This window comes from Rhipicephalus microplus, chromosome 3 (assembly GCF_043290135.1).
Source record: "Rhipicephalus microplus isolate Deutch F79 chromosome 3, USDA_Rmic, whole genome shotgun sequence".
Lineage (NCBI taxonomy): Eukaryota > Metazoa > Arthropoda > Arachnida > Ixodida > Ixodidae > Rhipicephalus > Rhipicephalus microplus.
This window is the reverse complement of record NC_134702.1, coordinates 271711827-271736716: the sequence shown is the minus strand read 5'-3', so window position 1 is coordinate 271736716 and position 24890 is coordinate 271711827. Positions and strand designations below refer to the sequence as shown.

At 45.4% G+C, this 24890-nt stretch overlaps 2 protein-coding genes across 3 annotated transcripts in view; both read right to left on the bottom strand.

The window, feature by feature from the left end:
* The window catches only part of LOC119167945 (small G protein signaling modulator 1), a 301398-nt gene that overhangs the window by 200072 nt on the left and 76436 nt on the right, over positions 1-24890 (bottom strand). For both annotated transcript variants that reach the window (XM_075891022.1, XM_037419412.2), the window contains exons 2-3: positions 16582-16657; positions 10159-10339 (exon numbers count right to left, since the gene is read on the bottom strand). In XM_075891022.1, coding sequence (XP_075747137.1) covers positions 10159-10339; positions 16582-16657 — 257 coding nt within the window. The remainder of the gene's footprint in view (positions 1-10158; positions 10340-16581; positions 16658-24890) is intronic.
* LOC142804271 (uncharacterized) lies at positions 6006-9395 on the bottom strand. Its single transcript, XM_075891023.1, has one exon. The coding sequence runs from the start codon at positions 9384-9386 to the stop codon at positions 7902-7904; it is 1485 nt and encodes a 494-aa protein (XP_075747138.1). The 5' UTR covers positions 9387-9395; the 3' UTR covers positions 6006-7901.

The following is a 24890-nucleotide window of genomic DNA, read 5'->3' as shown; positions in this document are numbered from 1 at the left end:
GATGATCAACACTGTTATTCGTGGCCTCAAGTGGAAAACTTGTCTATGCTACCTTGATGATATCGTCGTGTTTTCTTCCACGCCTAGATGAAGTGCTCATATGTCTCACCAATGCTGGACTTCAACTAAACACAAAGAAGTGCCAGTTCGGCAACACAGCTGTAAAAGTTCTGGAACATCTTGTAACTAAAGATGACATCCAGTCCAATCCGGACAAAATTTCCGCTGTACAAAATTTTTCACGCCCCTTTCGTTCCAAAGAACTACAAAGTTTCCTTGGACTCGCATCATACTTTCGCCGCTTAATTCGCAACTTTGCCACCATTGCCGCTCCTCTCCACAAGCTCCTTGCTAGTACCGGTTTCTTCGATTAGAATAATCAATGCGAAGCCTCATTTCAAGAACTCTAGCTTGCACTGACTTCCCCACCGGTGCTTTGCTATTTCGATGACACGACACCTACGTTATTACACACTGATGCTAGCAGACAAAGTATCGGCGCCATACTCCTCCAGCGCGACCATGCCTTTCGCGAGAAAGTTGTCGCGTATGCAAGCCACACTCTGACCACTGCAGAGAAGAGATACTCGATAAGCGAACAAGAGTGCTTGGCTGTTGTCTGGTCCTTCTAAAAATTTCATCCATATGTACATGGTCGACATTTTACTGTTGTGACAGACCACCATGCTCTTTGCTGGTTGTCGACAATCAAAAACTTTTCGGGACGACTTAACCGCTCGATTCTCCGGTTATAATCATATGACTGACGTTATCTACAAGACCGAAGACAACATCAAGATGCCGAGGCTTTGTCACGATGCTCTTTGTCGCAGTCTTCGGCGCACGTCACATACCCTTGTCAAATTGGCTATGCGAAGGACACCTGGTCGATATCATCTATTTCTTCTCTACCTTCATCCACCCGTCCTTCAGTACTTACCACTCACCAGCGAGCTGATTCTTATTGCACTGACCTCATCGGCCGGCATACCGGTGCTTCATCTTCCCCAAATGCCAGGCTCCGGAAACAACTCCGACTATTCAAGTTAGAGGACGATGTGCTCTATCGATACATTTTCCACCCTGAAGGCCATTGATGGGTTCCCATCGTACCATGCGTACTACGCACTGAAGTTCTGTGCGCTTCACACGACGACCCAACGTCAGGTCACTTGGATTACTACAAAACCTACGAGCACATCCGCAGTCGATTCTTCTGGCCAGGGCTTTCCACGATGGTAGCTAAGTATATTGCCTCATGCGCACTTTGCCAACACCGCAAGCGGCCCACTACTGTTCCAGTCGGGACCCTACAACCACTTCTTTGCCCAGTAGAGCCGTTCTTTGTCGTCGGAATTGACCTCTTCGGGCCCCTCCCAAATACATCAGACGGCAAGAGATGGATCGTCACCACGATTTATCACTTGACCCGGTACAATGAGACGGCCTCGATCACTTCAGGAACTGCTTCCGAAGTAGCAACTTTCTTCTTGAATGCTATTTACCTACCTCATGGAGCCCCTCGTGTTCTTTTGAGCGACTAGGGCAAGGCATTTCTTTCAAGCACGCTCAGTGAAGTTCTTCAAGCATCAAAAACATTTCATAAAAAAACATCTACCTATCACCCATAAATCAATGACTTAACGGAAAGATTTCATCGCACGCTGTGCGACATGCTGTCCATGTATATCCAACCAGACCATCGCAATCGGGATGTCATTCTTCCCTTTGTCATATATGCCTATAGTACGTCAGTCAGTTCAACGAACCACAGGCTATTATCCATTTTTCCTGGTATACAGTCGCCAACCGACATCACCACTCGATGTTTATTTCTTTTCTGACCCCGTCAACTCTTCACCATTCGCTTGCGACCAGTTTCTGTCCCGTGTTGCTCAATGCCGTCGTGTTGCCCGTGTAAACACTGAAGCTAGCCAAGAAGAGCACAAACATCGTTATGATGCCACTCACCGCGTCATTCTCTACTGCCCTGGTGACGATGTACTTCTGTGAACTCCTGCACTAACGCCTAGCTTATGCGAGAAGCTTGAGTCTATGGTGAGCCCGCTACTCACCGTAGCGGATGATCACCGCGGGTTCACGCTTAGCGAGCCACAGGGCCGCGACTCCGTCACTTACTCGCATGTAGCGCACCGCTCCGCGCGCGCTCAACTAATAAGGCATTTAACGCGGCGCGGCAAACAGACAGTGTTCCAATACAAAACACACAACACTTTATTGCCTTTGGCGGCACCCCGAACAACAGTACAACGTCCGCTCCCGGGACGCGGGTAGCAAAGGCACCCGCACGCAGACGTTCACAATAAGGGGAAAACCGCGAGCACGTCGCAGCTGGCAATGGCGAGCTTTGACACGCCGGTCAGGAAAAGGTCCCTCGCGGCTATGCTGCGCACTCTCAGGATGGCCAATGGGCCTGGTCGTGAGTGTTAGGGCAAACCTCGTACGCGTAGGCCTACGGCAAGTGCGGCTCGGTGTGGAACAACCACTTCAAGCACTAGGCACCGCTGTGGGCTTAGCGTACGCTACCGAAGCTAGCACTCAAGTAAACACACCTGCCGAGGTGCCAAAGGCCACCCCAGGCAGGCAGGCTACAGTCCGGCGATTCCCAAAAGGAACGCGGACGAAGGAAAACTTACCTGGTGCCGACCACGGAGAAGAGAGCGCTCCCTCGGCGCGTGCGTACCGCGTGCCGTGCCCGCACGTGGCGCCATCTATGGCCACGTGCCAATAGCAGAGCAGAAAAGCAAAAGGGTGTGGCCTTGTGGCGGAATGCCCGCGAAATGGTCGCGGGCGCGCCTCAGATTCCCACAGCGTTAAACGTCACCATTCCAGTAGCGGCCTGTCCTCACCCAGAGATTCTTAGCACCCTCCCCTCTATTGTGCCACACATCTGAAGTCACACGCTTTAGTCAGTTGCTTCAGAGCCACAGGGGGCCGAGAGTTATTCGGTGTATTCATGTGGAAGGTTGTGGCCAAGTATTGCATCAAGGTGGGATGCTGCTCGAGTGAGGGAGTGCATTACCAGCTGTGGTTACCAGTGGGGCCACACCCCGGGCCTTTCTATTATGTATCCCTAATTTATGCAACTATATATTGCATATATATATATATATATGGCTGATTTGCACATGTATTCAGCAAAACTGGTAATAATAACATTAATAAACTGCAATTCCGCAACTGTTTCCGCTTTGAGAAAGCAACTCTAAACTACCTGCTCTCTGGTGATTTGACAATTGATCTTTTCCAAAAGATAGTGTCCTAGGACGCCAGCTTTACTCATCAAAATTCTGGCAAAGCACAAGCAGTTCATGGAAACAGACTTGAGTGTCTCAATCTACCAATTGAATGCCTTAAGGGTCTCGATCCCGACTGAGTACCTCTTCTAACAAATGCAATTAATCTGGATCCCTCAACTTTACCTGTAGGGTTGCAAACTAAGCAAAGTTTCTCTCCACTTTCTTGTTCACTCTGGCAGAAAAAGAAAACTTCGTGTCGGTGTGGTTTACATTGTTATGGAGAAATGAAGTAAAGGAAGAACTGAAGAAGCTGAGAAGCATGCGAGTGTGTAGGCCAACCATCTTGAATCTTGTCTGTGTTGCTTCCTGTAAATTGTGGAGATAGGTCAGCTAGAGAAGCTTACCCTATAAAGCAACCAGGAAGGGACGCCATATTCTCTGTAGCCGTCGCGCCTGAAGATGCTACAATCACATTCGTCGACTCTCCGACAAGACGCAGAATTAAAAAAAAGGCACTCGAGGCAGTTTGTCAACATGAGTTCATTTACCCAAGATGCTGCACAGTGCAACAATCGTGGGATCGCAGGCCGGTAGTGTAACTCCAGAAGACCGATTGAGTACACGAGCGTGCATGCTATGGTTACAACACAAAGGTGAAACCACTGAAGTGCGGACAAAAAGTTGCCCGCAAAGACAAAGCATGTCTCTCATGTCACAGTTGTGCAAGCCTCTCTCGCCGCGAGTGAGCACCAGTCAGCATCAAGCGCAAAGAGGAGAGGGAGCTGTCACTAATGGCCAGTGAGGACAAGCATGTACAGTGGCATGTTCTGACATGCCATATACCCAAGCCGTGCGCCCAAGCCATGCGAGGTTGGCGGACGTGCTAGCGAGCAACGAGAAACCAAGAAGGAGGGCGCTCTCGATTTTCACAAAATACATCTTGTATAAAGCAAACTATCCCCTAAGATACTGGTGGAGGTGCTGCAGGGTACTACAGCAAGTAATGGAGCTCTGCTGTGGACATCACATTGCATTCCCAAACATGAATAACCTTGAACACTCCACATCAACGTCTCCATCAACATTGCCATCACCACTGTTCGTTTTCATACCATCCAAAGATCCTGGTACATTTTGTGAGACCAATGGTGTCAACGTTGAAGACTAGTAGGCCATGCTTGAACATGTGAGTGTACCTAGTAGATGGGATCCCATGCTTCAGCTGGCTAATGTGTTCCATTTGAGGGGCACAACAAAGGAGTGGATTTAAAACGACGAAAAGCTCAGCAGCTGGGACCGATGCAGAGAAAGGTTACAAGAAGTATTTGGCAAACCCACCAGCTGAAAAATCACCGCAAGAAAGGAATTGCCCGGTAATGTTCAGAACACTCTGCTGAGGTGTTCTGTCCCCATTCGCCCCTTCCCCCCCACCTTGAGTCGTTCAACTATGGTCTCCCGAAGCCAACGGTTTTCTCCCCGTTACCACCACCCAAGTGAGTGAAGAACTGTGGACGACTGCCCAAAATGATTCACCTACTGCTACGTTAAGCATATTGCTCGCTACTGTTGCAACCCATCGTCCTCAGCACCATGCACAACAAATATAACCCGTTTCGGTCGTAATTTATTTATTTTATTTACATAGTTCCTGCAACGCCGTAGTGGCATTACTGCAGGGGGGTATACATAAGAAGTCATAGGAAACATTTCTGCGATAAGACGCCAAACATAGTGAAAAAATTCAATTATAACAACATATAAAAATAAAAAATATTTTAGTACAATATTGCACATGACAACAGGTACCAAAAGAGAAGTACATATGTCACAATTTCACAACGATGAGAAAAAAGCGCTGTTGTCACTCAAGTTCACTATACCTTTGGGAAGTTCATTCCAGTCTCTAATTGTTTTTAAAAAGAAGGAGTTGGCAAAAGTAGTGGTTTTGTACGCGTATTCTTGTATTTTATGTGAGTGTTGGCATCTTGTGGAACGATATGTTGGTGCTAGTAGGTATTCAGACTTATTAATTCCTGTTAGGTTATAATATATGCTATGCAGAAGTTTTAATCGAAGTTTCCGTCTTCTAGATTTTAGAGTTTCCCAGCCTAATATGGCCTTTATTTCTGACATACTAGCGAATGGGTCGTAGTTGTTGCTGACGAAACGAGCTGCCTGGTTTTGGACTTTTTCTATTGTTTTTGCAAGATACTTTTGAGCCGGGTCCCAGATAACACAAGCATATTCAAGTATAGACCTGACAAGAAGGAAGTAAAGAGTTTCTTTCACTTCTTTTGTTGCACAGTGAAAGTTTCTACGAATAAAAAACAACGTTCTACTAGCCTTTGAGATCATTTGGTCTATGTGTCTGTTCCAATGGAACGATTCTGTCAAGTAAATTCCTAAATATTTACACTCGGGCACCTTTTTGACTGCCTCGCCATTAATACTGTATGTGCACTGGATTTTTGAAATGTTCTTTGCAAAGCTGATGTGGTTGCACTTCGAGATATTTAAGCACATATTCCACGTGGAGCACCAATGTGTTACCGTGTTTAAGTCATCTTGCAATAATTCAGTGTCTGTGATTGAAGTAATGTGACGGTAGATGATGCAATCGTCTGCGAATAATTTTATGCAAGATTTTATGTTATATGCTATATCATTTATATAAACCAAAAATAACAGCGGACCTAGAACGCTACCTTGTGGCACGCCTGAAGTCACATTTACATATGAAGACGTTTTAGAATTTAAAACAACACACTGTTTACGACCACTTAAGTAATTCCGTAGCCAGGTTTGCAGCTTAGCATTAATATTCAGTGAAGCCAGTTTAATATCTAACAGATTATGTGGGACCGTATCAAATGCCTTGCGAAAATCGAGAAATAATGCATCAACAATGTTGTTACGGTCAAGCGCAGTCAGTACGTCATGCTGAAATTCAGTTAGTTGCGTGACGCATGAACGACCCTGCCGAAATCCATGCTGGGAGCGGGCAAAAAAATGAGTAGATTCGAGATATTTGAACAATGCGCTATAAATAACATGTTCTAATAATTTGCAACAGGTTGAAATTAAGGATATGGGACGATAATTTTGTACATGTTTTTTGCTTCCTGCCTTATGTACAGGAACCACATTGGCTGTTTTCCAATCCCTTGGAATAACGCCGGTGTCTAGAGACAACTTGTACATTATGCATAAATATTGTGCAATAATAACGTGACACTTTTTAAGTACATGAGATGATATACCGTCAGGCCCTGTAGCCTTAGAGGTGTCCAGAGTACGCAGCAGACTATCCAAACCAGCGTAATCGATTTCAATTTCCGCCATTTCATTACCAATATTTTTTGAAGGTAGCATTGGAGAGTGTTCAGTTCTTTTTGAAAACACTGACTGAAAATAGGCGTTAAATGCTTCAGCTTTCTCCAAGTCATCCGTTATAGTTTTTTCCTGGGTTAAAAGGTCAGGGATAGCTGTGTCGTCTTTTCTGTTGCTCTTGACATACTTCCAAAAGAATTTTGGATTACACTTCAAGTCTGTGTTTAGCTTGTCAAAGAAGACACGCTTTGCCTGTTTTAGTTTTAACTTAAGCTCTTTGTTTACACTTTTGAGCTTTGTTTTATTTAGTGCTGTTCTCTTTTTAAGAAACCTTTTATGGGCATTCGCTGCTTTTCTAACAAGTTTGCGTATCTCAGAGTTGAACCAGGGTTTGTGCCTCTTTCTGCATCTTAGACACCTCTGAGGTACGTACATATTCACCAGCTCTGTAACCTTGTCACGGAAAATTTGCCACAATTCATCCATGCCGCATGACTCCGATATGCATAAAAAAGTGGGATAATACAAGACCAGCTCTTCGGAAATGGCATTAAAGTCCCCTCTGTCGTACATGAAAACATTTCGAGGGGTTTGCTTACACGCAGGTATTCTAGAAACGTTTAACTCTGCAACAACGCAACTATGATCACTAATTCCTGGACATACGTTTGTGTGAACAATAACATTTTCGTCATTGCTTAGTAAAAGATCTAGTAAAGCGTTAATCCGAGTTGGTTCGTTCACATATTGTTGTAGCCCATAGACACTCATTAGTTCTGAAAAGGCAGAACAATTTCGATTTTTTTGTGGGGCTACACAGTCGGAATCCCATTTCATATCGGGCAGATTGAAATCCCCTCCCAGTATTACGCAGTGAGATATTTGTGATAGTATGTCGGAAAGTTGAATCAAAGATTCATTGTTGTGGTCAGGTGGGCGGTAAAATGATCCAAAAACGATGTTGTTTCCCTGGGGAAATTGGACGCGGCACCATACTGATTCAGTTTCATTATCAAAAACAACTTCTTCGCTGGCAAGGCTACTTGAAATTAAAAGAAACACGCCACCACCATGCCTGTTTCTATCTTTACGGTACACTGTAAAACCTGGCGGAAATATTTCTACATCCAATACTGTGTCGTCAAGCCATGATTCGGTACCCATAACGATTTGCGCTTTCACCGTTTCAAGTAAGATTGTAAACTCATCAGTTTTGTTTTTTAGGCTTCGACAATTGACCACCAACAATACTGGTGTAAAGCTTTTTGTGATGGTATATTTCCCATTTGTTCTTAAGCTAGAATGATCATGTCATTTCCGCCCCAATATCTGAGCATGCGCCCGAAGAGGAACTGGTTGGTGCATGTCAGTATCCCAGGCAAATGCTTGTCCATTGATTACCAGCTTATCGTAACTTAAATGTACACGATTTTTCTTGTCGAGCTGTTTTTCTTTACTGTACTTCCAAAGCTGCCGGCGTTTTTCTTGAACTGCCTTGCTGAAGTCTTCTGATACGCTGTATGACGTCCCCTTGAATCTGTATGCATTTCGCAGAACAGATTCTCTTGATTTCGATCCTGAAAAGCTAGCAATTATTGGACGAATTCTTTCTGTTTTGTAGGCCCCGAGACGATGAGCCCTTTCTATTGCTATATTTTCCAGCTTTAATACATCCGTACAGACAGACTTAACTAGATTTTCGGATTCTTCCCAAGTTTCCTTTGGATGACTATCTGGTATTCCAAAGAATACCAAGTTTGTTCTCCGGCTTCTGTTTTCTAAGTCGTCTAGTTTGTCAGCGAACTTCTTTTCTGTTTCCTCTAGTGTAGTAAGGCGCTTTTCAATTACATTAGTTTTAGTAATCACGTCGTCCAGCTTTTTCCGAAGCTCATCCTGAGTTTTAGCAATGCCCGACAGCTTTTCCAACACGGTTACCTGCCCTGACTGTAGCACCTTTAGCATTTCTTCGATTTTACTTATCTGTTCTCGCTCAGGCACAGACATAGGGCCAGGGTTTTGTTCTATGTCACCAGCCAAGAGTAGTAATGTCTGAGAGGCCACATCGTAACCCTCCAAGACAGACCAATTCAATGCGGCAGCCATACACTCGCGAGAAACAGCATAGCACGTCCAGATAAGCCATTTACCGTTAATGGGACACGACACTCTAAGAAGCATGTCATCACTGCTTCTAAAGCAATTACAACGGCATAAATAACTAACCTGATACATTGAACAGAGTGAGTGACGGCCGAGAAGAGCGCCGTGTCCCAGTGGGCATTGGTTCAGGGGCTCCCTTTTGTAGCCAGCAGTAGGCGGATCCGGAAGCGTACCACGATGCTTTGTCATCCAGCTCGTTTCGATGCGCAGATGGCACCGCTCCGAGGTGCTTGGTGAATCTAGTAGATCATGCGTAGTCGCTTGTGGAATGCCAAGAGCCGCTGGCCATGTGTCGATCGGTCGAAATGCCACGGGTGTAGCATACGTCGCCGCCGCTGCCATGAGCCCGATCAGCACCTGATACATTGAACAGAGTGAGTGACGGCCGAGAAGAGCGCCGTGTCCCAGTGGGCATTGGTTCAGGGGCTCCCTTTTGTAGCCAGCAGTAGGCGGATCCGGAAGCGTACCACGATGCTTTGTCATCCAGCTCGTTTCGATGCGCAGATGGCACCGCTCCGAGGTGCTTGGTGAATCTAGTAGATCATGCGTAGTCGCTTGTGGAATGCCAAGAGCCGCTGGCCATGTGTCGATCGGTCGAAATGCCACGGGTGTAGCATACGTCGCCGCCGCTGCCATGAGCCCGATCAGCACAGTAATGCCCGCTACTTTTGGCCCCCACCAACGCCACCAGCAAATCTGCTAAAAACACGTGCTACAGTCACTCACCTGCGCCATGTGAATACCAATTTTGTTTGCTAAAAGTGCATTGCCCATTATCTCATTCCCCTCATATGTTGCCTATTGTCCCCCGTGGCTTTCAGCCGCACCCCCTACAGCCCTTGGAGGCAGGGGCGGCGCCAGGATGTTTTTACTGGGGGGCAACCACGAAAAGTGAGTTCCTCCGGGGGGGGGGCCAAGCTAGCTCTGCTCCTACTAGGTTTTCAATATATGCTTCCGGGCACTTGGGTGGGCATAGGGGGGGCAGGCGAGAATTTTGGGGGGGCTCCAGCCCACCCTTGCCCCCCCTGGCGCCGCCACTGCTTGGAGGTGGTGCTGCATTGACGACTACTGCAGCAAATCCTCTCTGTTTCTCTACGGCATGCATATTTTGTAGATTCCACTACTCTGAGTATATTTCATAACATGTACAATGTGTGCCACCATAGCATTCATTACCACGATGTTTCTGAGGCACAAGTTGCCAGTTAAGTACATATGATTTGTTTCCAAACATAGTTAATTTGGTCCAACGAAACCGACTGGTGGTATTGCATATCCTAATATGAGGATGCAGCGCTCTGTCCTCGTGTTTCTTTGGGCTAAATCTTAAAATAATTTTTTGCCAGAGCATTGAGTTGGCTCGTGGAGAAACGTGCTGACAACATGCTAAGGCACGACAGGCACTCACGTTGTCGAAGAGTCTGAGGTGAGTGCAGCTGCTGCTTCCATCTGGGTGACTGCACGGGCGATGGCAGCAGCTGGCTCAAAGTGCTTGGCCATTTTGTGCAGAAGTGCTGTGGTCGAGTTGGTCTTAAAGAGGCCCAGTGCTCGGCGCTTCAGACCGTGCGAGAGGCATGCGTCGACCGCAGCTGCACAACAATCACACTGTGAGGAACCGGACTGCTATGCTAATTTGCTCCATGCATTACATGCGAGGCCTAACTTTACCAATTTTTACATAGGCTGATATATCAGCCTCATGTTGGTGCTTAACTTACCTAACCAAAATTGAACATTCTAAAATAACTGAAGCACTTATGAAGACAAGAAAAAGCGAGGCAACAACACGGGCACTTACAACTAGAAGCTTTACTGCTTCAAAAGAAAATCTATAACTAAATCCGACCCCAACACCAGGACATGTGTGCTGTGTTGTAGGCTGGCTGGTCCCGACGAAACAGAAGAAGACGACGGCCGACGGAGACGAACGCGGCCGGCGGGAACGCCGACCAGCCTGAACACGCGGGTTGGCACGAAGCGCCGAAGAGAAGAACAACAACCGCACTCCACGGTTACCCAACGCACACTGCTTTTATTTTACAGTCGCCTTGAAATCCTGGATGCCAGAGCGGCACCCCCTGGCATCCTCACATGTCATTCCGAAACCGAAACTGACAACCCAAAACACAACAATCATCCCCTCCTCGAAAGAAGTTCACCTATACACTGTTTATATCTATACATGATCGACACCAACGTATTATACAAGGTATGTACATTAGAACACATGAAAATTCAGAGTACGGCACACCGAACTCACTCACTACGAGTCCTGAAAATGCACTGAAAAAAAAAAATGTACACAACTCAGTACAATATTGATTTGAATGCATTGGATCTTTTCACAGAACAATAATGTTCACAACAGTAATGAACAAGAATTCTACATCACGTAGTCTTCGAACCGACGCGGTTTCTGCCGCTTCCGCTTAGGGCGGGCCCTTTTGGGTATAAAATCAGGTGTCTCTGCACCTTGGTCACTTGTGCTCTGATGTGACACATCAAGAGCAGTGGAAGATTGTGAAGGCTCTGAACGAGCGTTAAAATTCGCGGTCTCATGAGAGCTCGCAGCATGAGCTTCGGAAGAATTTTGCGGACCAGAGTCCGGTTCAACGGTCTCAGCAGTATTTGATGGTTCGAAGTGAACCGTATGATATGGGTGTACTTGAACCAGCGACACCGACTGGTAACTCCTCCCCCCTTGAAGAAGAAATGCCTGTACATGGAGGCCACATGTAATAGTCTGATGCGTAGTAGAAAGGCGTGGACGGAATGTGATGGGGAAGACTTTTAGGTGTTGAAGGCGAATCCATATGAAAAATAACAAGGCGGAAAGCATTCCAGATGTTACCATCACTTAAGCGAAAAGAAGTGGGGCTAACCTGGCCCAAGACTTTGTAAGGACCCCGATACTTGGGGCGCTTGCCTGACACACGAACCTTGACTAGATCGCTAGTGCGAACTTTGGACTGCTTTGTACCTCGACGGGTGCACGTCGACATACTTTTTCACTGCTTGTTGATGAGAAAAAACCCTGGTACGGATTTGATCAGGAGAAGACACTGCTATGTTACGAGGCAAAGAGACTATGTCAAGAGCAACTCGCGGTTGCCTACCGTGGAGAAGTTGAACAAGAGACACTCCAGTGGTGCCTTGTGGCGTGAACCTGTACGAAGCTAAACATTCAGTCAAGACTTGCTTGAGAGGACGGTGCTCTAATTGGGCGATCTGGATATGTTCCTTCAGAACGCGATTAAAGCGCTCGATTTGCCCATTTGATCGGGGATAGAAAACTGATGACCTGAAGTGCTGAATTCCTCGTTGTGAAAGAAAAGCCTCGAAATGTTCGGACTGAAACTGTGGACCATTGTCCGAAGATTGAGGACAGAAATTCAATGATGACCTCAGAAGTAACCGTATGTGTGAAACAAAGCTCTGGCCATTTGGAATGGTAGTCGATGAGAGAAACAATGAACCGGGCATTTTGCGAAACATTATGCAAAGGACCGATGATGTCCATGCCGAGTTTCTGCCAAGGCCGATCAGGCCACTGGACTGGCTGCAACGGAGAAAATGCAGGTTTGGCAGACTTGTCAGCTGCCTGACATATATGGCAGTTGTAAACTGCATACTCGACCTGCTTGTTATTAGAATGTTATTAGAACCTTTAAAACATTGAACACTGAAATTATAATACATGAGTTTGGCACACCAACGGGAAATGCGAATGGGGCGGCGGCCTTTGGATCCTGCAGAAAGAAGAGCAACTAGTGCTTGGTGATCTGTACGTAATGTGAAGTGCCGGCCCCACAAGTAAACATGCCATTTCTCACAGGCAAAAAGGCACGCGAGAGCTTCACGCTCTCCTTCTGAATAACTGCGTTCAGCAGGGCGTCAATGTACGAGATGCAAAAGCGATAGTGATCAGCTGATCACATCTGAGTTGTTGAAACACTGCTCCCAGTCCAACATTGGACGCATCCGTCGTGATGACGATGGGAAGCTTCTCATTGAAAATACTAACAGCTGGCTTTGAGGCCAGTATTGCTTTAACTCGAATGAAGCTCTGCTCAGCTTCAGCTGACCAGTTAAAAGGCTGTGCTTGACGAAGTAGAGTACACAGTGGTTCAACAACATCAGCATAGTGAGGGACAAACTTGGCATAATAACCAACAAGACCTAAATAAGATTGCAAGGTTTTGGCATCAGTAGGCCGTGGGGCATTGACAATGGCCTGAACTTTGGATTCAACAGGTGTCAAGCCGCGGGAACTGACATTATGTCCTAGAAATTGTAACTCATTCACAGAAAAAATGCACTTGTTATTAAGTTTCATACCACATTCACTGATGCAGTTGAGAACAGTATGCAAGTTAGCATCGTGCTCTTCGCGAGTACGTCCCCACACCAAAATGTCCTCCAAGTAACAACGGGCGCCATTACAACCCTTAAGAATAATTGACATCATTTTCTGAAACACTGCAGGGGCAGATGCAAGCCCGAAACAAACACGGCGAAACCGAAACAAGCCTTCGTGCGATACAAATGTGGTTAAGTCTCTACGGCACTCAGAAAGTTAAACTTGGTGATAAGCGGACGCGAGGTCCAGCTTGGAGAAACATACCGCTCCGGAGAGCTGATGAAGCAGTTCTTCAATGTGAGGAAGTGGAAAACTGTCTACGACGATCGCCTTGTTCGGTTATCGTAAGTCGACGCATAGTCGAAGGGATCCATCTTTTTTCTTGACGACGACCAGTGGAGAAACCCAGTCGGAAGCAGAGACAATCTCGATGATTCCGCTGGCTTGAAGGCGAGACAGTTCCGCAGAGACTTGCTCACGGAGAAGAAGAGGAATGCGGCGCAGCTTGGCCCGCACAGGGCACACACCTGGTCGACGCATCACTTTATGCACAAAACCGCGCGCACAACTCAGTTCACGGGTGAACAGGTGGTGGAATTCAGAAGGCGCGTTGGCCGGAAGATCATCTTGGACGTCGACTTGAGCACACGTCATAGATGCACCGACGATGTTGATGGACAAAGCCCTGATGGCATCACATCCCAAAAGAGAGCTGCCATTGGCAGTTACATAAAAAGTAATGGAAGCAGTGCGACTGCGATAGGAGACCTGAGCTGTAAAATGACCTAAATTATCAATCTTTGGAATATGTTTGTAGAACGACGTGTGAAGACAAAAGCCGAATGTTGGAAAAATGACTATGAAAGTCAGTGGCACTGATTAAAGAGACTGAGGCACCAGTGTCCACGAGAAATGACAAGGGCACATGGCCCACTAAAGCTACAATGCTGAGCTCGGACGTAGTGTGGAGGCCATCCACATTTAAAACAGTAACCGTATTGGTCTGTGCAGTGCTCGAAGGAGCGGACGAAGAAACTGGTTCAGGAAGATTTGCTGGACGGGAATTGCATATGAACTGAAAATGTCCGATTTTTCGCACGCAAGACAAGTGCGGTTTTTCGCGGGACACTGCGCAAAATTGGCTAAATGACGAGCCGATCCGCAACGAAAGCAATGCGCAGTTGCGCTTGGAGAAGAAAATTGCGAACGCGAGTTAGGAGCTCGGTGCTGTTCCTGAAAACCAGAATTTGGCGGAATGGGGTCGCCACATTGCCGGTTTCCTCGCCCCCGCGACGCAGAAAGGCCGCCATGTTGGCCGCCACGGAAGGACTGTGCAGGCGAGCGTCCATGTTGGCCGCCGCGCCGAGACGAAGATGAAGGGCCGCTATGTTGACGCGTCCCATGAAACAAAGAGCCGCTGTCTTGGCCCCCCGCAGCAGAAAGTTGCTGCACTGAATGCGGAGCGAATTGCTCCAACTGGGAGCGAATAAGCTCGTCCTCTCGCGCAATCGAGAGGGCTTCGGATAATGAAATCGAGCAGCCCTTTTGAAGCATGCGGCAGCGGACGTTTTGCGAGGCTACCCCGGTGAAAAGCTGATGGCGGATCATATTGTCCTCGAGCGCGCCGAAGCGGCACGACGTGGTGAGCGTTCTAAGAGAAATAATGAACTCGGCGACTGGCTCGCTAGGCAATTGTCGCCTTTTTTGGAATTTTACGTGTGCGAGATAATCGCACGAGACATCTTTAAAATGCTCATAAAAAAGAGCAACAGCATTCTTAAAGGCATCGCCCGACGCTGGCGTCGGCGACGCGTTGGTGGCGTCCAAAGTATAGAAGAAATTTACCCCGGCAAGGCCCAACGCATTGAGCAGCAGGGCCTTGCGACGCTCGGGCTTGCTGGCGTCCTCCCCGGCCGAGTCTGCGTAGGCCTGAAACACCAATTTCCAGTCCGCCCACGGAATTGGCGGGTCTCCGGGCGAATGAAGAAATAGGGGAGGTGGAATAGGAGACGCCATTTCAAGCAAGAAGAATGGAGAGGTGCAGACGAGAAGAAATTGACGCCAGTACACTGTTTGAAGAAGATGACAGAGACGGCGTAGCTGAATATAGAAGGAATGAAGCAACGCAGCACGCAGCAGCTACTTTGCTGGGAACAAAGAGCGTCTAGGGTTAGCAGGGTAGGTCCGTTAGAAGCACGAAAAAGACGAACACGGAAAACGAAATGGGTTCTTACACGTCCTCGTCGCCATTGCTGTGTTGGGGGCTGGCTGGTCCCGACGAAGCAGAAGAAGAAGACGGCCGACGGAGACGAACGCGGCCGGCGGGAACACCGACCAGCCCGAACACGCGGGTTGGCGCGAAGCGCCGAAGAGAAGAACAACAACTGCACTCCACGGTTACCCAACGCACAATGCTTTTATTTTACAGTCGCCTTGAAATCCTGGATGCCAGAGCGGCGCCCCCTGGCATCCTCACATGTCATTCCGAAACCGAAACTGACAACCCAAAACACAACAATCTGCACAGTGCAAAAAGAACAAAAAGCACAGATGCCCCCCTCCCCAATCAGCTACATCCTCTAGCAGTTTTACTTTTTTTGGCTAATATGGCCACAGATGGATAGCTTCTTCTTCTGGCTTTTCTTTTCTTTCCACAGTGCAAGTGTTGGAGTCGAGTTTAGGTACATATTTTGTTTTCAAGAAATAAAGCATATAGTTGTGAGTAAGCACCCGTAATGTTGCCTCTTTTGTCCTAGTATTCGCAGCACTTGAGTTATTTAAAAATTAATCAGTACTGACTCGCTAGCCTTTTGTGTTGCTTCTACATTGAACATCTACTGATAACGTAGAACAAACTCTCACATGACTTAAAAAGTAAAGTCCGGTGTACGTTGTACCACTTGAGCCCCAGACATTCCTTACAGTGTCTTCTAAAATAAAGCTTTTGATAGAATGGCTATCACGAGAAATTTCATTACTGTAAAATCTCTAGAAAGCACCCCCCCCCCCCCCCCCACGGTGAAGGCTAAAAAAGGGTAATGATGATGTCATGAGCGTTTACACTCATTGCATGCATAAACAAAGCATCACCACTAAATAAGTTTTATCTCATCACTGTATGATACCAGTGATTCATGCAGGCTTCAGAGTGCAGTTTAGTGAGCTTAATTGGCCAAATTGTTAATTACTTGCACTCTTATATTACTTTCATTTTCCAGGGATCAATGGGCGAGCGCATTGATTATTTTTTAGTATGACTACTGCTTATTGTCTTTGTTCTTCCACCTGACGATTTGCTGATATAGCTAACGACAACAAGACGTGAAAGTAGCACTGTCCGGATTGAGGATTTCTTTTAGACGTTTTTTGCTGAATTTTGATGCCTGAAAAGGAAAAGTGAAACAGACATGCTAAAGAGTGGCTTCCCATATGATTAGCATGAAAGAAGAGATGCTGCTGTGGCACACTCACCACAAAGGGAAGTGATGCTGCTGCTTTCCTCATGGACGAATTTGCGTGTCACTGCTTCTTCCATGATCTGTTTCACCTGCACATTGCACATGCATTTTAATTATTAATGACATCTGTCTGCATATGACTCTACAGTAACAAGACTGAGAAAACAAGCACAGCTCACAAAGGATACATGCATTTACGTGCATCCCGTATGTAAGAAGCTAGATACAGCTTTTAAATCTACTAAGCCTGATATATCCCCTTCAGTGACAGTGGCTAAGTTTTTTAATGCAACTTGTTTATGCTAGTTGTGTAAACTTGAAACCAAAAGAGATAACAACATATGTTTCTTATTGGATCAACCGAACTTTCTCCATGGTCTCAATGTTTTGCCTCAGTGTGCTGTATATGACTGTAACCGATCGCTTTTATGAAGACAGCATGGCGTTCAAAGAGTTATTTGATGCCACAATCCAGAACCAACGGCAAAACTGCTACTCTTTTTTTTTCTCCAAATGAATAAAACAAAAATGAATTGTGCACACATTAGGAGCCTAAATTTTCATTCTTATGATGGTCAGTGCAAAAAAGGACATAAAAAACAAGAAAGTACAAGACTTAACCCTTGAACAAGATTTCGAGGATAGTGCACGACATGTTTTTAGGTATATCAACGACTACTTGGTGTTTAATGATCGTGTCGATTTTATGTGGTCTATGATCCTGGACCTGAGTACATTTAGACAGCGGGGCAAAGGTCCGTGCTTAAGCTCTGTAGCCCCAAAGAACAATGCCTTGCAATTTTTAGATCTTTTATTACATTTCCAGAAAGATCATGATTGCTGGTCTTATTCCCCGCATTTCGCAAAACCATTTTAATCTGTCGCTCTACTCAAAAATTGTAAAGAATTGATAGGCCAGGTTTTGTCTAAATTTGGCCTTAAAGAAGTCCTGTCCTCACGTTTTTTACGGCAGGTTGACAGATAAGAAGTTGCTGGTTTCCCACGCTTGGTTTTTGCCTCCACACCACAGAGACTGTTTCAAATCTTGAAAAGGGAACCATAAGATGTTATTGTTCTACCTTTAAATGGGTGAGAAAAATTTGCCATTATCCCATCTATATCTGCACTCTGTGTGTCACTGTTTGAAGAAGATTACCAGTCATTATGACATTAAAGACACCCTGAAAAGGTTTTGGCGATTTTGTACACATTGGGCCGGTACACCAAGTCCCAAGGGTTACTTATAGAATGAGTTGAGCTCCCTGCATAAATTGTGTAATTTACTAAAATGCTTTAAAGCTGCGAATCCCTGCAGATCATTGTAGATCGTTGTGAATCGGCTCAACGCGCTTTCAACCGCCCATTCAGAGAGCAACATACATTGGCCGCTTGATGAGGCCAGAGTACGTCAGCAGCCACATCACTGGAGGCTGCTGATCTGATTGGCTATCATGAACTGTAGAATTCGTGGAAGTAAGAACAGCTGGTAGGGTGACGGCACCTATTAGCTGATATGAACCACTCAGCGATCTGTTGCAAGACGGCATTCGTGCTGCAGGACGCATTATGTTATGGCCTCTGAGACTGCACGCAACCTGTCAGCATGCAATCTCGGAGGTCTAGACTGGTAAAAGGTCAAAACTTTGACTGCGCTCATGAGAGCTCTGCGATTGCCAGCATGCCCCATGAGTTGAGGCGGCCAGGCAGAGGTGAGAAGGAACGTATGATTTAATTGTCTGTCGTTGCCTTGGGACACGGCTTGTCACCAAATTTGTGGTACAAATGGTTTGATGATGCCCTAGCCTAAACGCTGATGAAACTTCAAAAAACCATTTCAGGGTCCCTTTAGTGTTGTCTTTTGTGCTGGCAAAAAGCTAGGAAGTGTGAGCGGGAGCGTTGACAAAAGGGTGCAGAAGGGGCGGGCTGCCACCAGCGCTGAAGTGTGCTCTATAAAGCATCCCTCTGTCATGTGGTGATACGTACATTCAGGGGTGCAAGCGAGCTTTAGTCTTTTGGAGCAGCTTCGGGAGAAGGAATAATGCAGTTTTGCAGAAGCTTTGAAGCAATAAAAAGGGAGTTTTGGAGCAGCTCTAGAGCAACAAAAGGTGTTTTTTGGAGCATCAAAATTTAGTTTGGAGCACATTTCTGGGTCACATATCACTTAATTAGAATTTTTGCTTTCTGGTGAACACTTGGTTTTTATTAAGCAAGCATTACTGATCAAGTAATTATACTTGCCCGAAATTCGTGTATATTAAACCTTACAACATCAAAGGTGAAAGCGCAGCAACTCAGAAAAAACAAAAGCGGTGTTCTGGACAGCTATTAGGCCTCAAACAAATGCAAACAAATTACGTTAAATTGTTACAATGTTCAAAATATGACTAAAACACTGCATCCAACATGAACAGCAAATCAAAATAGATAAGCTATTGTATATTAAAGGTTATCTTCATATTAAACCTGTAGAGTTCTATAAAAATATGTAGAAAACTTATCATCCGGTCAGTGAAGTGCCATAGCCGACATGATAATAGGTTTTCGCCGTCTCTGCCATGTTCCGCATAAACTACAAGTTGGTACCATTCTCTGCGCATTATACGTTCGACCAGCGCGTAAAATTGCACAAGCTGAGGTGATGAGCGTTGCTCAAGCAGAGATTAAACGAGACGGTCGATCTCGGGAGGGCGCACGCGATAGCACCCCACCGCGTGTTAAAAGTCCTGTTGCATGCTCAAGCATAAAGGAGACACTCTGCCCATCTTGAACGAGCATGAAAAGACGTGACAAAGGGGGGTCGCTAGAGCAGCAGCCATGAAATTTGATTCTAATCAAGGGCGTGGTTGCGGTAGCTGGTGCGCGCGATAACTGCAAGCATCAGCGCCCGGCTCGTATACTGTTCTACATGGTGTGCTCTCAATGGAAAGAGATTGTGCGATAAGAGCATTTCTCACAGGAGCGGACGTACTTATTCCCTTACACCAGTGTTTTTTAGTTGCAGTGTTTATGTAGGATCCAAAAAAGTTAGCTGTCAGCCTTCGTAGCTGGTAGCCTTCGTATTGTCACGGGGTCGTGACATCGACGAAAGCAGCAGTCGCTGCTTTGGGCTAACCAGTGCCTGGAAAACGGAACGTCGCTGTGCAAACAATACATCCTGTAGATTGATAGCAGCGAACATAGAGTATTGGCTGTCGATAATCTGCCACGCAGCAAATGCGGTGGCACTTATACATGTGCCTTCAAAGATTCCAGGGTTATCGCTAGCGGCCATGTAAGTTCCAGAGCAAACTGTAATGTACGTGTTGTGCGTGTAATCTCATCGGAGGGTTCTATTATCTAGATAGTACCCAGTCATTCGGCTGCGGTTCGCGCAAGAAAGCAATACACGTGTAATGGTGAGGTAATGGTGAGTGGGCACGGCGGCAGCGTCAGAATGCCACCTAACAATCCGTTTCAATTCTTTATGCAGACGCTCCTGATTCTGCTGCTTCGAAGAACAGAACTGACGGTTCTACCTATCACAGATGCGCAGCAGATATGGCTTCTGGACATCGACGGCGCAGCTCGTGAAGTTGCAACCAACTTCTCGGCCTTTGAAATCGTCGTTGGCAGCGCCCGGACCACCTCAGCTTTTCCCCTGGAAGATATGACTACGCCACTAGCGTTAGTACGTCTGCTCGGTATAAAGCTGGCGCACCACGGATCGCTCGGCAGTGGGCACGGCGGCAGCGTCAGAATGCCACCTAGCAATCTGTTTCAATTCTTTATGCAGGTGAGAAAACATTTTGGAAAATGCTTCTGCAGTAATAATGTATTTCTTATTTTGCTGCCGTGCCCACGGCCACTGTGCGACCTGGTTTGCAATGTCTGTGCAACTTTGAGGTTCTTGCTGCTTATGGCTGGAGATATAGAGTCTAATCCTGGTCCCGAATTCAACGAGTTGGTAGAGCAGCTGAAACGAATTGCGGGTGATATCAAAGAAATTAAGGCAGGCAAAGCAGAAACTAACGAAAAGCTAAGTGCAATTGATAAAATGCTTGAGAAAATTGCTAGCCTTGAGATCAAGGTAACTGACTGCGTTAACAGAATTGCTGACCTTGAATGCAGTATGGCAGTTATGGCTAAGAAACTCGACGACCTGGAAAATAGAAGTCGGAGCTCTAACTTAATTGTGTACGGTGTCAACGAACAAGAACACGAGTCGCCTGAAAAACTTGAAACGGCTGTAGTCAAGGAAGTTTTCAATGATGTGCTTGATGGCAAAATATCAGGCGCTGAACATATTCATCGTCTTGGTAGGGCGAAACAGGGTGACGAGCCAAAATCTAGGCCTGTCATACTGAAGTTTGTTGACTACCGAGACAAAGCCAACATTTTAAAAAACTGCTCTAAATTGAAAGGCTCCTCAATATCAGTCAGTGAAGACTTCTGCCAGCCTGTTTGTGAAATTCGAAGGAAGCTATGGGCACACACGAAGGAGAATCGAGATCGGAAAGAGAAGGTTTACCTCGTATATGATAAGGTTAAAGTAGAGGGCAGACTGTTTTCATGGGACGAAAGTTGCAATAAAATGGTAGCTATCCCAAAAAACAAGGAGACGGTAACACACAAAAAAAGTACCAAGCGAAGCCCGCAGCGAAGCCAGCAATAAAATGGGAGCTATCTCAAAAAACGACAAGGAGACTGTAACGCAAAAACAAGCACCAAGCGAAGCACGTGCAACGCGAAGCCGCAGTCGGCAACTCTTATAAACTTGAATGCTCGCAGTATCGTCAATAAAGTTGATCAGCTTGAAGCAATACTCCTCGCACATTCTCCAGATATTGTCGCTATTACAGAAACGTGGCTACATTCTGGCATTTCCGATAAAGAAATGGTGCCTCTCGGATATGTGATAGTGCGCAAAGACAGGGAATCACGTGGTGGGGGTGTTGCGCTTCTTTTCAAGGAAAGTATCGATTTTTCAACTATGCCAGACATTGAAAATGTTGAAGCTTTGTGGTGCAATGTGCGCCTACAACACAGGATCGCTAAAGTGGGCGTGTTTTACCAGCCGCCCAATGCCGATTGTACATATCTTGAATCTCTTTTTAATAACATGCATTCGAATTTGCACGGGGGCTTGATTGTACTAGCCGGGGACTCTAATCTTCCTGACATTGACTGGTGTTCCTTTCTACCTGAATCTAAACCTCAAAGCATCCTATTGGATCTTATGTTTGACTTCAATCTCGAGCAGATTGTTTCCGTCCCAACTCGAGTACAGGGGGCGTCATCCTCGATCTTGGACCTTGTTTTTATAAGTAACAGCCTTCCTACAAATGAATCTCCAGTAGACGTACTTGATGGGTTATCCGATCACAAAATGGTATTATGCACATTGCCCTTTATTAGCCCACTGAAATTACGTGGCCAATCAAAATAAATACCCGCATTTAACAAGGCCAATGATGCGGCTAAAATGACGTACCTTGTACACGAGTACACTGAATTCTTTTACCTTTGTTCTGATGCTTGCTCTAGCATTGATGCGGTCTGGCTGAAATTGAAATTCCATGTCATGCATTGTATGCGGAACTTTGTCCCGATGGTTTTTAAATCAACTCAAAAACATAATCCGTGGATCACACGTGAAATAATCCATACTAAACGCAAAATCAAGAATTTGCTTAAAACTAACAAAAACCGGAATGTTCCAGGTTGCCATTCTATACTGAACTCACTTACTAGATCACTTAAGGACCAGGTGCATAACGCCAAACAGAAGTTCTGCGGGTCCACATTGAATGAGTTTATTAAAAACTCTCCCCACAAATTCTGGAAATATATGAACACAAAAATGACTAATCGACCTTCACTAGACGGTCAAGACCAAGCAAGAGCTGACAATTTCAACTGTCATTTTGTTCGGTTTTTACAGCCGATAATGGCACTGTGAACATGAATGCTTCTTTTTATAATCAGGATATCCAATTATTAGGCACGCCTCCTTTATCAGAGGCTGGCATTATGTCACAGCATCTAGGCATCAATGAAAAAAAAGTAGCGGTCCAGACAGAATCCCAAATGGCTTCCTTAAACGATATGCAGAACCAGTCAGTAAATGTCTGTATTTAATATATTCCAAATCACTGGCAGATGGCTGCATTCCAGATGAATGGAAAATTGCCAAAATTACTCCAATATTTAAATCAGGTAATGCCGCTAGTCCTTCTAATTATAGGCCTATTTCGATCACCCGCACTAGTAGCAAAATTCTTGAACATATTGTGTTAAAATTTCTAATTAGCTTTATTGAATCAAACAATATTCTATATTCCAACCAGCATGGCTTTAGATCACGACAATCTACAGTTACACAGCTCGTCGAAACACTTCATGACCTGTCTCTCGGCATAAATAAACGTATTCAAACTGATGTAACTTTTCTCGACTTCTCGAAGGCATTCGACCGCGTCTCGCACCCTAAACTACTACTTAAGCTTAATCACTTGTTAGGCGATGGCCCCATCTTCCAATGGATAACTAATTACTTAACTGACCGTCACCAATACGTACAGCATGGCATCCACACTTCTGACCTAGCTCCGGTGTTGTCAGGCGTCCTGCAGGGGTCTGTACTAGCTCCAGTTTTGTTCCTAATATATATAAATGACATAACTAACTATGCTGACGTTAAACTCAGATTCTTTGCAGATGACTGTATGCTCTACAATGAAATACGTCATCACGATGATCAGGTGAAGTTGAGTAATTCAATAAACAAAATAGCTCAGTGGTGCACTGATTCGCAAATGACTAGAAACATTGACAAAACTGCATTTATGTCCATTACCAACAAGGTGTCTAAATTTGATTTTCAATACCATTTTAACAATGTGCCACTATGAAGGGTTAACCAGTACAAATACTTTGGTATCACAATTTCATCTGATCTTAGTTGGACAGAGCACGTGCGTTAAGTGTCCAAAAAAGCGATGAGCAAATTATTTTTCATTAAACGGGCCGTGTCATTTGCCACACATGAAACGAAGCTTCTTGCTTACGTTAGATTTGTTCGCCCGGTCTTAGAATATGCTAATATTGTGTGGTTCCCTCACACAGTGAATACTACCGCTATAATGGAAAGGGTTCAGCGGAAAGCAGTGCACTTTATCAACAGATACGGGCGCAACGACTCACCTACTGCTCTACTACATCGTGCTGGTCTAGCCACCCTTGAAGGTCGTGCAAAGGTTTTCCGGCTCAAATTTCTTTATCTACTTTTACACAGATCATTCCGCATAAACCCAGATCTTTACTTGAACTTTCGAGATACCAGACCGACGAGGCGAAGCCATGCATGGGAATTCGAAGAATACTCATTTAGTAATAATACTTTTTCCTATTCGTTCTTGCCGCACGTAATTCGAGAATGGAACTCACTGAATCCAGTCATTACACAGCAGCCAACATTAGAAAACTTTATGAAACTAATTGAAGGCACTGATCTATTCTAACCTAGTTAGCATGTACAGTGATCACCTGTTTTTCTTCATGTAGTCCTTCCTGTTTCCAATTGTCATACTAAAACACTTGTCCGCATATATTTATTGTTTAATACGGTTCCTTGATAACAATACTCGATCTGTGTTTTCTTCTTTCTGTGCTTCGTTTCTTATCAACTCCTGTTTTTTGTTGGTGTACCATTGGTGTACTTTGTCCTTGGTTATTGTTCAAATAACTATGTATGATTGTTCTATGTCGTACTGCTGTGTTCTGTGATTATGTGTTCTTTATTATTCTGCTTTTTCTTGTTTCAAATATCGAAAGTTGTGACAGTGATGCTCACCCCTGTAATAATCCCCATTGGGGATTGACAGTATTCTGTAAATGAATAAATAAATAAATAATGAAAATAGAAAGGAAGGAGTGCGTGTGGCATCACCATTACAACATTACAAATTGTTGCTATCGCAGTGATCACCACGCCAGTGACACTGGCTTTTATTTTTTTTATATGGCAGAAAACTCGCCACACCACTGCTGAGCAACCACCGAGCACAGCACGCGCTCGGCAGTTGCTTGGCAACAGTGCGGCGAGTTTTTTGCAACAGCAATGCCGTCCTTATTGTTTGCCTAACAGCTTTACAGTTAAAACATATATAGTTGCATAATGAGGTATGCACACAAACTCCACTTCAACAAGAACCATGCATTGTGTTCACGTGGCGCAAGATTCATGCGGGATATGAAATACAACACTTGATATGGACACGGAACTTTATATAGACGCAAGTGCGTCCTTTGTGTAGCCCACGCGTGTTGCTTGGTCGATGATAA

What these genes read in the sequence shown, in the direction of transcription:
- LOC142804271 (XM_075891023.1), bottom strand. Translation starts at nt 9,386, where the DNA reads ATGGCAGCGGCGGCGACGTATGCTACACCCGTGGCATTTCGACCGATC.